General features: G+C 36.2%; 1 protein-coding gene across 3 annotated transcripts in view; it reads right to left on the bottom strand.

Annotated features, from left to right (window-relative positions):
* SLC4A7 (solute carrier family 4 member 7) overlaps window positions 1-13,158 on the bottom strand; it is a 100,782-nt gene that overhangs the window by 42,140 nt on the left and 45,484 nt on the right. For all 3 annotated transcript variants that reach the window (XM_072853943.1, XM_072853942.1, XM_072853941.1), the window contains exons 3-6: window positions 7,714-7,857; window positions 5,369-5,504; window positions 4,174-4,334; window positions 1,686-1,874 (exon numbers count right to left, since the gene is read on the bottom strand). In XM_072853943.1, coding sequence (XP_072710044.1) covers window positions 1,686-1,874; window positions 4,174-4,334; window positions 5,369-5,504; window positions 7,714-7,857 — 630 coding nt within the window. The remainder of the gene's footprint in view (window positions 1-1,685; window positions 1,875-4,173; window positions 4,335-5,368; window positions 5,505-7,713; window positions 7,858-13,158) is intronic.

The raw sequence follows: 13,158 nt of genomic DNA, 5'->3' as shown, positions 1-13,158 counted from the left end.
GAAGAGTGGATCCTACAGCTACAAATTAAGATTTAAATTAAGAACAAAAGTCTCAAAGATCAACAAGAACAAAAGCCTCAAAGATCAACTATTCAAACAGCAGTGCAGTAAAGACAAGAGGACTAATAAAGCAAACGGGTTGATTTTGTCTATATTAATCACTACAGTAATAACTAAACTTCTGTCAGTATATCTGTGATGAATCATGAACATGAGATGTACTAACACACACAGGTCTAAAAAGGAGCCTAAAAAGTATTATGCACATATGCATGTTTGGTTTACCAGTTTATTAGAGGGTAACCATAGGATTATAAAGAAAAAGTAAATCAGTATACGCTGGCAAAGAGTTCATCATGTTATACTGGTTTCTTATTTCAGCATATATCCCATATTCGGTTGTAGGAATAGTATTAAGAATAAAATGCACTGGAAAGTGGAAGTGATATTTGAAAAGTAACTGACAAGCAAGAGACCTTTAATACAAAATTCTCAGAATTACAACTGGGGACGCAGGTGTTCAAGGATGGGCAAAACCAAGTTTATATGTGAAATTTTCACGTTTGCTAAGCAAAATAGGAAAGTCAGAAGTTATATAAGAAATTACGCTCATATAAATTATTTGTATTTTCATTCTAGGAAAAAATAATTCTGAAATTATCAGGGAAATATTTAAGCATTCATTATATATGCACTAGCTAACAAAAAGTATCAGCAAGCTTGGGCATTTGCTGGAGCATTCTCCAAGTATGTATTGAACTGAGAGCTGCCAACAAGCACTTAACTAAGTGGAACATGTTCTAAGCAATGAGGCATCTTTCAAGACAACAAAGTTACTTCGCTTCAAGGAGTGATTCATGAAACACGTACTAAGTTTTCACTAAACTAAAAAATTTCAGTTGAAATTATGTGTGTCTTAGTTAATGCAAGGCAAAAGAAAACATAAAGAACAGATACTGAAATAGAGGCCATAAGAAATACAGGAATAAAAATACGCTGCTCTGCAGTATATATCGCTATTTGGACTTTGGAACTGGGTATCTAGAGTAAATGTATTGATATTCCAGAATATTTTCAGGAATTGGTTCAATAAAAGATGTAGTACAGCTTATAAAAATGTAAATACCTTTCTTGGGTTTGGGGTTTTTTCCCGTTATATCCTTTTCTACAAAACAAGGTAAAAATAAACAGTATCCTAGCTAAAAGTAATTTCTTCACCATTAGCATAGTCAACTTTTTCGAGTCATATTAATATAACAACACTGGATTAAAACACAGTAATTGTCAGCATCACTGAACTCATGACATGACCACAAAGTGAATCTCTAGTATAAAGACTGAATAAGCAAGTAGGATCCATCTGACAAACATAAAAAGCTATGTCACAATGCTGAAATTCCTCAAACATTACACATTTTATTCAAGCATATCCTCATAGGTCTATTTCTATACTTCAAAACAATAATGCATGCTACATATACAGGCAGGAGTAGAATGTTTGAGTAAATTCAAAAATATACAGAAACATCATCACAGCTACACATAGCACACACTGTTAGCATTAGTTCTTTTGCTTATCAAGAAGGAAACACTTATCTGCTATTATCAGCTGAATTTTCCTTCATTTCCCAGTGAGAACATTATTTAACAGGTTAGAACAAACTGGATGCTACAACTTATCTCACCATTTCGTTCAAGCAAGTGAGGATCAGAATGTTTCTTGCCTATATCTGCAAAAGACCGAACCAAGGGAATCCGATTGCTGAATTTTTTCTCATTCTGATGATGGTGCCTTTTTAGAAGAGCCTCTCTCACGTTCTCTCTTATGGATTCATCAAGCTGGCCAGAGGCAATCATGTTGTCCAAAACCATATCTATATAATAACAACAGTAACAAAAAACAAAACAAAACAAAACAAAAAACAAAAAAAAAAAAAGAAAAAGAAAATTATATATAGCTATCAAAGCTCTCCTTCACCACACTCACTGTAGTTGCACCAAATAATAAGAAAAAAAAAAAAGTATTTTAAAAAAGTATTTTCTTTAGCAAAGTCATCTTCAAGAATCCACAGGAAATTTTCAAAGATGTCACTAAACAAGCAAATGTGAGAATAAGGAAAGCACAACATGAGGATCCAAAAGACAGTATTAATTAGTAGCATCATTTTAAGAAATAAGCTACTTAATATTTTGTAATTCATTGTCATTTACTTCAACTTTCAACAGCTACTCCCTTTAAAAAAAGCATCTATGTATTCAACAACCCTCCACTAAAAGTGAACACACAAAGACAGAAACACAGTGGAGAACAGACTTCTTAAGACAGTCTTAACCTGGTGTTCCCTATTTTGAAAGTATACAACTATACAAAAGTGAAAGTCATTATAGAATGAGACAAATTCCCTAACTCCTCTGTCACCTTCAGATGCCCTAAGTTCCTGAGTCTCTCTGCTGAACTTCATGCAATTCACATGCTTTAGAAGAGGAAGTGTAAAACAAAAGCTAATTACACCACCTACAACTAACTAATCAGCTGTGAAACAACATCAAGTTTTGAAAGGGCTTCTCATCAGTATGCTCACACCAGGAAAGAAAGCCTGCATGTCTGGGAATGTATCTGCTGCAATTTCTTAGCTGCCTTTTGTTGTTGTTGTTAACTAAAAAAAAAAAAAAACAAACACAACAAAAAACACCCACCCAGAACAAAACACCAAACAAACAAACAAACACACCCCAAAACCAAACAAAAAACCTCCACAAAACAACAAACAACAACCCTGTACAAATCACAATCCTATGTGACAACTTTTAAAAATAAATTTTGCCAGTCTTAACTGATGTATCGAGAACCTAAATGTACTGGTAAACTGCAATTACACAGAACGTTTCACAGTGAAAAAGGTTATGGCTCAGAATACCTTACAAAAAAAATTATATGCAGCAAAGTCTCTGTCAGTACAGTGCACCTTCCCTCTGGGATTACTGGCAACACACAACCTTTTGTTATAGCTTCTCAAAAGGAAACCAGCCACCCTCTCCCTCCTGTTTTGAGGGAGAACCAAGAATACCTACTAGGCATTCCTGGCTCAGGAAAACAAGACAATACATTTGTATGCCAAGATTGTTATCCTACATACTTCGTAATGGCACCTAAAATTAACTTGAAACAAATTAAATCTCTTAAGACATCCTAGTTCCAACTAAAATACCTGCTATTAAAAGAATGCTCTTTATACAGAATTAAGCAATAACCATTTTTCTTATGTACTAAGATTATTGCTAAATTCAATTATTAAAAATAAATTAAGAACCAAAACATTACTTTTACAAACCATGTATTCAACATTCCTACTCAGTAAGTCAGGAAAACAGGAAGGGAATACAAATTTCATGAGTGAATTTCGAAGATTTCAAAACAAAACAAGAAAATTTTTCAAGCACTGCCAAAGTTTTTAATGCCAAAACACCTTGTCCTTCACATACACGTTGGTCAGCCCTAAGCCTAGCATGATTCCTGAGAATGCATTCCACTGTGTCGTACCTGTAGCAAGAGATACCAGGAAAACTATGTAAAACTAGTTCAAAGGCATTCAGGCTAAGCAGGTATATATACACGTATATGAAAAAGTCTTCAAAGCTGATTTTGTAGTATCCAAAATGACCATGTGATTAGTGAGGACACTCAACATAGTAGGTCAGACAACATGTACAAAATTTATGTCTGCTCACCTCTTATAAAGGTGAAAAAAATACCAGATGTGCAACAACCAACTGCACTAATGGCATCAAGTTAACATCAGCCAAGTTATGATTAATAATTATGGTACTAAAGTGCACAAATAAGTCCTAAAATGTTCTGGCAGATATTTACATTTCATCTGTAGAAACAAAGACAAAGAATACATTCAGGGATTAGAACATAAAGGCAAATTCTGGGCCTCATCCTAAAATACGCAATAAAGGAGGTCCTACTCATCCAGTGTAGCTCCTTGTAAGTGAAGTTTGTAGGATCAGCTCTTTACAACCAGATGAAGAAAACTGCAGTAAGCATGCACATACCTATTTCTTCAATATAGTACTTTCAAGAACATAAGAAAACACCATCAAAAACATCTCAAGTTACAGATTAAAATTTAGGAATAAAATATTTTTTTAAAAAAGTTTTGCTGCAACCTGCTATCTCATCTAGTGTGTTTGCTCTCATGTCCAACATGACCGTCCCATTAAGAATACAGCTTCGCAGTTCAAAGAGACTGTGCAGAGACAGAGTTGCTACATAAGGCTTGCTCCATCGATCACCACCATCTTCAACATCCTCTTCAAATTTTAGCCACCTGAAATGCATACATATATTTATATTTCTCCTGGAAGACAGACAATTTGGCAAGCAATCCCATTCTTCCCTCTGATTTCTGTATGATGTGGAACAGGAAATCTCATCAGCTCATACCAGCTTTCATTTTCTCGGACAACCCAACTGACTGACAGTCACAACATTTTTATCAGGCCTTTTAACCACACTCAACTGTTTTAGTTTTCATGCATTTTGTTTCTTTTGGTTTGAACAATACCTGTATATTCACGAGTTCATGTGAACAGCATGGGACTGTGCCTTGTTACTTGATTTGCGTACCTCAGTTTCATTGCTATTTTAGGATTAGAAAGCTATCTGAAACACACTATATACAATGTTCAAGTCTCCTAGGGTGCTAAGTCAGACATTTTAGAGCTAGGTAATACTAGTATGTGTAACTATAAATTGATCTTGATTCTGACTCACAGGCATTATGTAAATTGAACTTCTGCAAAACCTAGCACACAATAAGGGAATTAGAAGTACTAAATGCAGAATTTATTACAATGCATATGTGGAAGGAAGCAACTAAACCAATATGGGCCAAAAATTATCGTGGCATCCTGTAACGTTCATGCATGCAATTTGCAAAAAATTACTCAAATACTACTTAAGAAGAACATATGTAAATACCCAATTTTCTTTATGTTTGAGTGGAAAAATTGACACTAATACATCGGCAACAATAGAGCAAAGAGATTTCTGAGATTGTAAATACCGTGCTCCATGGCTCAATACCTGTATTTATAACTAAACACAGTTGTACATTTCACAATGCTTGGCATAATCGGTTTTAGGAAAGCCAACACAGCACCAGTAAGACTGAGGGTCTCCTGAGAAACCATATGGATTCTTCCAGAGTTGGACAAAAACAACAAATGTTTTAATTTGCTGAGCGTGAACTGAGTGAACAACTCCTATAGTTCATGAAAATTCTAACCCAGACCTGGTTTGCAGTTCTTTGAAGTCAAATCACTAGAATATATACCTTGACACAATCTACTTGTAGCATACCTAGCTGTTTCTTTCCATTCATATTCTTCTCCATCCCTGAAGCAAAGTTCATCCATTTCAGTGAAGAGATCATGGGGAATGTGTTCATCATCGTCTTCAGTACCCAAGATAAATTGCACTCGTTGGGATGGCGTGTCTTGAAGGAAAGGAGAAACTGAACAATGAAAAGAATTCATACTTCTATTATGCAAGAAACACCACATAACAGTTAAATCTCCTGCTCTTGGTTAGAAATATGCAGCACAATATCCTCTTCAAGAGAGAAGAGGAACAAAAGAAACATGGAAATTTCTTTAAAAGGAGGCCCTTTTAAAATTTTTCGTTGTTTCTGAAAACAAAACATCTGGAAATTTATGTTCATGTAATGCAATTAAGTATTTTTAGCTCTTCTATAGATTAACAATATGAAAATAAACATCAACAGCAAAATTAGTAAGAAAGTAAAAATTGATATACCAAAGGGCTAGAAACCTTGTTTGCACTTTGAGAACAACATAAACGATACCGTCATGACACAGACACTAATGGGGGGGGGGGGCACCCAAAACAAACAAACAAAAAAAGGTTTGACAGAAACAAATAGCCTGACTTATAGACTGGTTGCTCTAGTAATAGTTTAAGATGCTAAATAGCTGGCTCTCCCCCCCCCCCCCCCCCGGCTCTGCATAGTGGGTACCCAGGCACTCACATTGTTAGAGCCACAGATTTTTCAATGGCCTGTTGCTACTTACGTAGGATGGAAAAAATTATTACCCTTCTCATTGCATGGTTGGAGCACTGTACATAAATTACCATAGGAAAGTAGAAACTACACAGCTAAAATGTTGAGGAAATATTTTAACTTCTCATAGTATAATGCCTAGTGGAACAGGCTCAGTAATAACTCATAACAAAATTTAACTATCTTTATTAATCAAATATAAGTGCTATGAGCAAAGCTTTTAAAAAAACATGATAAAAACACATGGTTTTAGCAGTATTTTTAACACCTATACACAAATCTTGTTTCAACTCAAGGCAGAACTTTCAAATTACAAGGGTTCAATAACGTAGTAATCACAATGTTATCTCAAGGAAGGTCAGAGATAGAAAATCCAGGTAAATCTCAATTTTAAAAAATTTTACTTTGTTCACTGAAACGTCACTCACAGCTGCTAGATCTGAACATACAACTGTATGCTTCCACTGCAGAAGGAAGATTGCCTTTTAGATCCAGACATAAGATCTGAATTACTAATAAACTTCATTCAGAATTGAATTTTGCTTTTGCATTGTTGTTCTAGCATACATCTTCATCCAATAATATAATTCTGAAATGAGCTCTTGAATACAAACAACATTCATTATCAATTAAGACCTACAGCAGATTGTTTCTGTCCCAAAACCAACATACCCCTGTGTATCCAGGATAGAGAAGTGACCAGAAGAGAGAATTGAATTCCTATCTATTTAATATTACTTGCTGCTTCAGAACCCTGTACAGCGAGACTCTACAAACCTAAGATCAAACAATAATAATTTGGTTTTGGGAGGGGAAGTTTTGAAGATGGATGAAACTAAGAACTGTAAGAAAATGGTAAGAGGGGACTTGTCAAACCATTCCCATTTGAAAACGCCTTGTTTCAGGGAACTGGCCTCATGTAGAACATGGTTCTAGTCATAGAAAGATGAAAGTGAACAGCATGGTGTCCACACTTGAAGTGGAACATTGCACCATAACTTTCCCATTTATTACAGTCTAGGAATAAAAGCAGGTTTGAGATCCTGAAGAAAACCTGCTAGGAGTACTGCTAAATAATTTAATTGCAGAAAATGGTATGACAAAGTCATCATCTCTTGAGGATAAGGGGTGGGCAGGGGGGACAGTATCTGATCTAAAACTTAGGAGGCAGCACAATTCCTTTACTAACAGACAGAAGAAGGATGAAGTAAATATTTTAATGGATTATTGATCAAATTACCATGGCAAATGCTCCTTCACAGCTATAGTCATACTTTCAAAAGTCGAGTGACAAAGGGAGAGCATTAGAAGACTACATAATCTGAAAAAAGGTGTCTAATTTAAATAACACAGATTTTTATGCTACAGGCGAGTATTATGAAGCTCTAGTCTAACCTGTTCAGTGCAGGCTGTTGAACATTCACACAGACACCTGGATGAATTCCAACAGCTTATGATTTAGATAACACACAACCACAAAATCCTTTCCTGACTGTACACAGAAAGACAGTAATTACAGTGAGAATAAAAGAAACAGCACAAAACAAACAATGTTTAAGCACAGGGTAACTACCATAAGTTTATTTTCAAGAGACACAAAGAACTCGCACAACAGATTTCTTACCATATGATGGAGATTCTCGGCCATCCTCTCTGTCAGTCTCTTTTTCTTTTTTTCTTCTGTGATGCCTGTGCCCACGATGTCTATGCCGTCGACGGCCTTGCTTTCCAAATGGGACGTGAACTCCAATATACACAGCTCTGTGGCCTTTTCAAGAAGGTTTAAAAGGAAACAATTTCAACAAAAAATGACCTCCTGCCCAAATTTAGTGTCTTAGTAAAAAAGACAAGGAGTTTGACAAAAACAAACCCAAAAGCACTTGGCAAAACTACCTTTAGTGAACTAATATTACCTTTTCCTTTCTGTCCTTCCCCAGTGTCAAGGAACTAGTGCTATGCTTATTTGCCTGATAAACTGAGTAAGAATATGGCACAATTTAAGAACTCAATTGTGGAATAAGTAATACAGAAAACAGAAGTCTGACCTGTAACACTGAAAGAAGCTACTTCATAAACACCAGGGCAAGGCAGAGAAATTACATGATACTCCTTGTTCGCAGGGATTTGCATCAGGATAGTCGTTACAATGGTAAAATGTAATCTCCTAGTTCAGTTTATGAACTTCATTAAGAAATTACCCATTGTTTAGAGTCTGCAAGGAGTTTTCTCTGCTTAAATGAACCGCCAATATTTCTTCAAGTAACATGTGACACATCTAGGTGAACCTGATGTTCAACTATACAATTAATTTAGTATCAGTTTAGGAGCATAAAAGGAACTTACATTTGGAAACGTATGCCAAAACATCAAGTAACTTACAGAGAAGGTTGAGGGTTTTTTTCTAGTCTAGAATTTTTTTTAATAAATTTAGGTAGCACATCCTCAAATTAATACATACTGCTCTTTAAAATATGTACTTTCAACATCTTGTTTTTCCTTTGACCTTTCACATTAAGGCAATACTAGCATCAACAACTTTGTGAAAGAAATCAATCAACAGGCTGTTATGAACATATTAATACCACGTCTCCTGTAACGGAGTTAGCATATACAATAACCTTTTCAATTGCCTTTTAAACAAACAATCTCAGGAAGACACACATTAACTATAAGTCTGGAGCTTAATACTAAATACTTTGTTTCATACTGTAGAAGAGTTATTACAGAAGACTGACATTAACAAAAGGAAAAGGAAGTGGTTTTCCAGCTCTTAGAGAGATGCAAATTCAGCAAATTTATAGAAGACAAGCAAGCCTTAGGAGTTGTTACTGAACACATACATGCACATATATATGTGTATAGCACACACACACACTAGGTTCAGTATATTGAAAAGTTCTGGCGATTACAGAGCTTTAAAGAAAGAAAAAGTGGTAGTACGTCAAACTTGTTTTCCAAGAAAAGCATCTCTAAGCCCAAAAAGATGCACAAAACTTTTATAAAGCAGCATTTTTAGTGCTACATGAGTAAAAAGACTAAGCAAAAAACAGTAATAATGCATGAGTAAAGTCAACGTTTAAGTAATTTGGTCAAGATTCCTTTTCAAATTACAAGACCTGATTCTTGACAGACTTCCAACACTAGTTTTAATTACAGTCGACTGATTGGCCCTATGACCAAATCTGAAATTAAGCATATTAAAAGCTATTTGTTTCCACGTAAGAGTGGAAAACAGATTAATTTGTTGAAGCATTTATCAGTCCTAGAGAGAGCCTTTTCTTTTGTGAGCTTCTTCCAACAAGAACACTCAGCCCCTGCCAGTCAGCCTGACCTCCACCCTCCGCGAGTACTATGCACAATGCAAATCCCAGAGAAATTAATGCAAATGTGCCACCTAAACATAAATCAATGCACTTGATGTATAATATGACTAGGTGGCACCATTAACAATGGTCACATTATTGATACCATCATGACACAATAATCTTATGTACAGGGAAAACAAAAGTACTAGGTTAAAAAATAGCCGCATTACTCACCACACCCCACTCAAAGCTGCCTGGTGCAACCGAGTGCCCCACCACTCACTGCAAATGCCCTTATCATCCCTGTTAGGATTTGTTTTCTTTTATATATTCAATTAGCAAGTATTAAACTATAGTTATATAAACAGTTTTCATGCATTTTGATCATTGCACAAAAAAACTTGCAGGTGATTACTTTCTAGAAAATGTCAGGAATCTGAAATTGTTCCAGATTTTACCTCCTGAAAAAAAATCAGGACGACTTCCACATTTTGGTCTCTTGCTGTTCCCATAAGTTAAGACAAAAATCCCACATTGCTTTCTGTACTAAAGAACACACAAAATCTCCATACATTTTTTTCTAAGAGCCTCCATTTTAAACAATTCACCCTGCTATTGCAAAAATTAGCATTTGTAATAGTGTGATCATTTCCATAGTCAAAGACCATGTTGCTGCATGGAAGAGAGGTAGAACAAGGAAATGAGAAGTTTATCTCCTATTACAAAACTGCAGTCTGACTGAAAATTTTTTTCAATAGAAAAGTTTGGAGGAGAGCAGATACGTTGCAAAGGGACAGGTAAAAGCTAGGGAAAACCGAGCTGAAATAAGCAATAAACTGAAGGTGTTTTTAAACAACCTGCAACCATAGCAAATTGCTTTCCTACCCAAAATGCACTGACTTCTCAGCTATAACTATGTCCAGGTGCCTCACAGCTGCTTCAAGGCACACCGAGTAGGCACTGCCAACTTAGTCCTCAACCTGGGCAGCCAGCCCACAACCTACAACACTCAGTACTACTTTCTACTCCAGAAGGAAACTTTAAGGACAGTGCTTTCTCACTACTCCAACAGGTCAGGGTATCACAAAGACAGGGGAACAGGTTAGCAACGGGTTATCCTACCCTTTAGCCCACGCTGACCAGAAGCAACTGTTGTGCGAACGGCTATTTCCTCATGTAGACACTGTCCTGTAGGCAAATATAAAACAAGAATACCTTCCCCAAATCATTTCTGTATATGCAAAGTGATCAGACTGCTGCACCTGCAACTTTATTTTGGGACTAACGTGAAATGCTGATGAGCAAGATGATTTTCAGCGATTATTAAGTAAAAAGCATCACAATCCAATGTAATTCTATCAGAATAACTTCAAGAAAAAACTTAACGTTGAAAAAGAGCCTCTGAATTTTTTTGGTTTTTTGGAGCAAGCATGGGAGGGGTGGCAATACAATACACTAACCAAGAAAGTTTGGCTATTGCAAACAGCAGCTTATGAGCACACGAGACTGTTCCTTAAGAAAGGGACTTTTTTTTTTGGTATCACGGACGTTCATAAACAAAGACATCTCCTCTACTAGCTAGGAAATCCAAAGCTACTGCTGTTGAGCATGCTACCACGATTATCCAAAAACATGTTCCAGGTATATTCAACTCCAAAAGGCAGGGCAAAACTGCATAATAAAAGCTGGACAAGCTTAACCTTAATTCTAACTCCACAAAGCAAAGCACTGAGAAGCCTCTCTGAAAATGAAGACAACTGTATTGAGTAGGTCTGTGTTCCCTTAAGTTTCATTATTCAGATAGGAGTAATTAATGTTTGCAGATGGGCAGATAAAGATTTACTTACAATTTACAAGGAAAAAAAACAAAACCAAACCACAGGGATTTTTTTTCCTTCATTCCCAATGAATTGGGCAAAACAACTTACAGTTCCCTTCACCCTGGCCAAAAACAAACAAAAAAGCCAGAAAGACAAGTAATATAATAGCAATGGAGGAAAAGTTGAGAAGGTTGGAATTCATATTAGTAGCATCAGTGCTTTTCCTAAAAGGAACACAACCTTTTACTTGAATATTGTTTTTAAAAGCTTGAAAGGTACAAAAGGTACAATTATGTGACCTTCAAAGCTCTATTCACACAAACATCTGTACCACAGTACGACTCTCAAGCAAAGCTAGTTATAGAATTACTGTAAACTAATAGTCAGTAGAATTAGTAGACTGCCCAATCCTAAATTTAGCAACACAAAGCTCCAGAGATAATTGTTCATTTTAATCTAACATGACTTTATCCAAGCTTAGCTGTCCAAATCCACAAAGAGTATTTACTGCTTAAGGTCCTTATCAGTATGAAACAAATTTAAATGTTAGGAGCTTGCTACATGTCTCCATCACATGGTTGGTCTTACTCTAAAAGTCAGTTTGTATCAAGTCCTATAAAATTGACAGAATAGAAAATGCTCCAAGTTCCCTGATTTCTCCCCAAAGCCCTAAGAAAATAGAACAAGACTTCTGAAGTCCAAGAGAGATCAAAAACATGTATCCAAAAATGCTCTGACGTGGCAACCCTTTAAGTACAATTCCACACAGAACTTTCTTTTTTCTAACCATCATCACGTTAGCTAGACGCCTTTTAAGCTTCATACAAAGACAGACATTCTTTCCCATGTTAACAAGGGAAAACAAAGAAAATCAAGTAAATATCTAGTGAATTCTCAAATCCTGTTACTTAGAAATTTGAACTGCAGAGATCATGTATTAATTATGGTTGTAAGGGACATCTGGATGTGGGCTATCTGGTCCAATCTTGCTCAAAGTAAAACCAACTTCAAAGCTGAAGCCATCTTTTTGATCAGGTTGGTCAGGATGACAACCAGCCAAGCTTTGAGTATCTGTAAGGATAGATACTCTACAGCCTCTCTGGGCAACCTATTCCAATGTATACTGCATGAAAAAAATTTCCTAATATCCAATCAGCACCTTGTGCGTGCTCCCCCTCACCCTTTCACCATGCACCTCCAATAAGAGTCTGACTCCATCTTCTCCATAAGCTCCCACCAGCCTGCTGAAGACAAAAGCTTTGCGACAAGAATTACTATTTTTCCAAAAATATTCGGATAATAATCTGAAAAGACATCATTTATTTTACACAGAAGCCTTTATTTAATCAATTAATGTCATAATCTATCTTGTCCCAGCATGGAGCTTTCCAGTATGGAAAAACTGGAGGATCTGCAGGAGAGATCCTAATCTGTTCCTTAAGACTACAGAACAGGAAAAAAAGCAGCTGGGGCGGGGGGAGAGAAGCTATGTGCTGTTCGGTGTCTTCTAACTCACATTCCCAAACACATTACCCCAGTAGGAAGCACTAGGAAGCACTTGAAATCTATCATCATCTTATGCCTTGACATTAATTCCCCTTACATCACAGAAAGTACTTGTACGCACAAAAATAAGCTCAATGCAATTCATTAGCGCAAGTTCTACCTTTTCTGTCACAGGTCTGCACTGAAGGTAGAAGTACACAAATGGGAAAAATAATCTTAGGTGGATGGAAGAAGCAAAGAGTGAGAACAAGAAAGCCTTTTCATGTCCCAAAAAACTTCACAGCCCAAAGGTCTTCTCCAAATATTCTCTGCTCTGGTGAAACTTAAGGAACAAGTAGAATCCCTCATTTACACCACACACACACCCCTTTTGTTTAAAGTTAATTTATTTATAACGAAAATTCTGAAAATTCACTCAAGTCAGTAATTCACTGAAAA

This window comes from Ciconia boyciana, chromosome 2 (assembly GCF_034638445.1).
Source record: "Ciconia boyciana chromosome 2, ASM3463844v1, whole genome shotgun sequence".
NCBI lineage: Eukaryota > Metazoa > Chordata > Aves > Ciconiiformes > Ciconiidae > Ciconia > Ciconia boyciana.
Note: the sequence above shows the minus strand (reverse complement) of the source record. Positions and strands in the feature narration are given on the sequence as shown.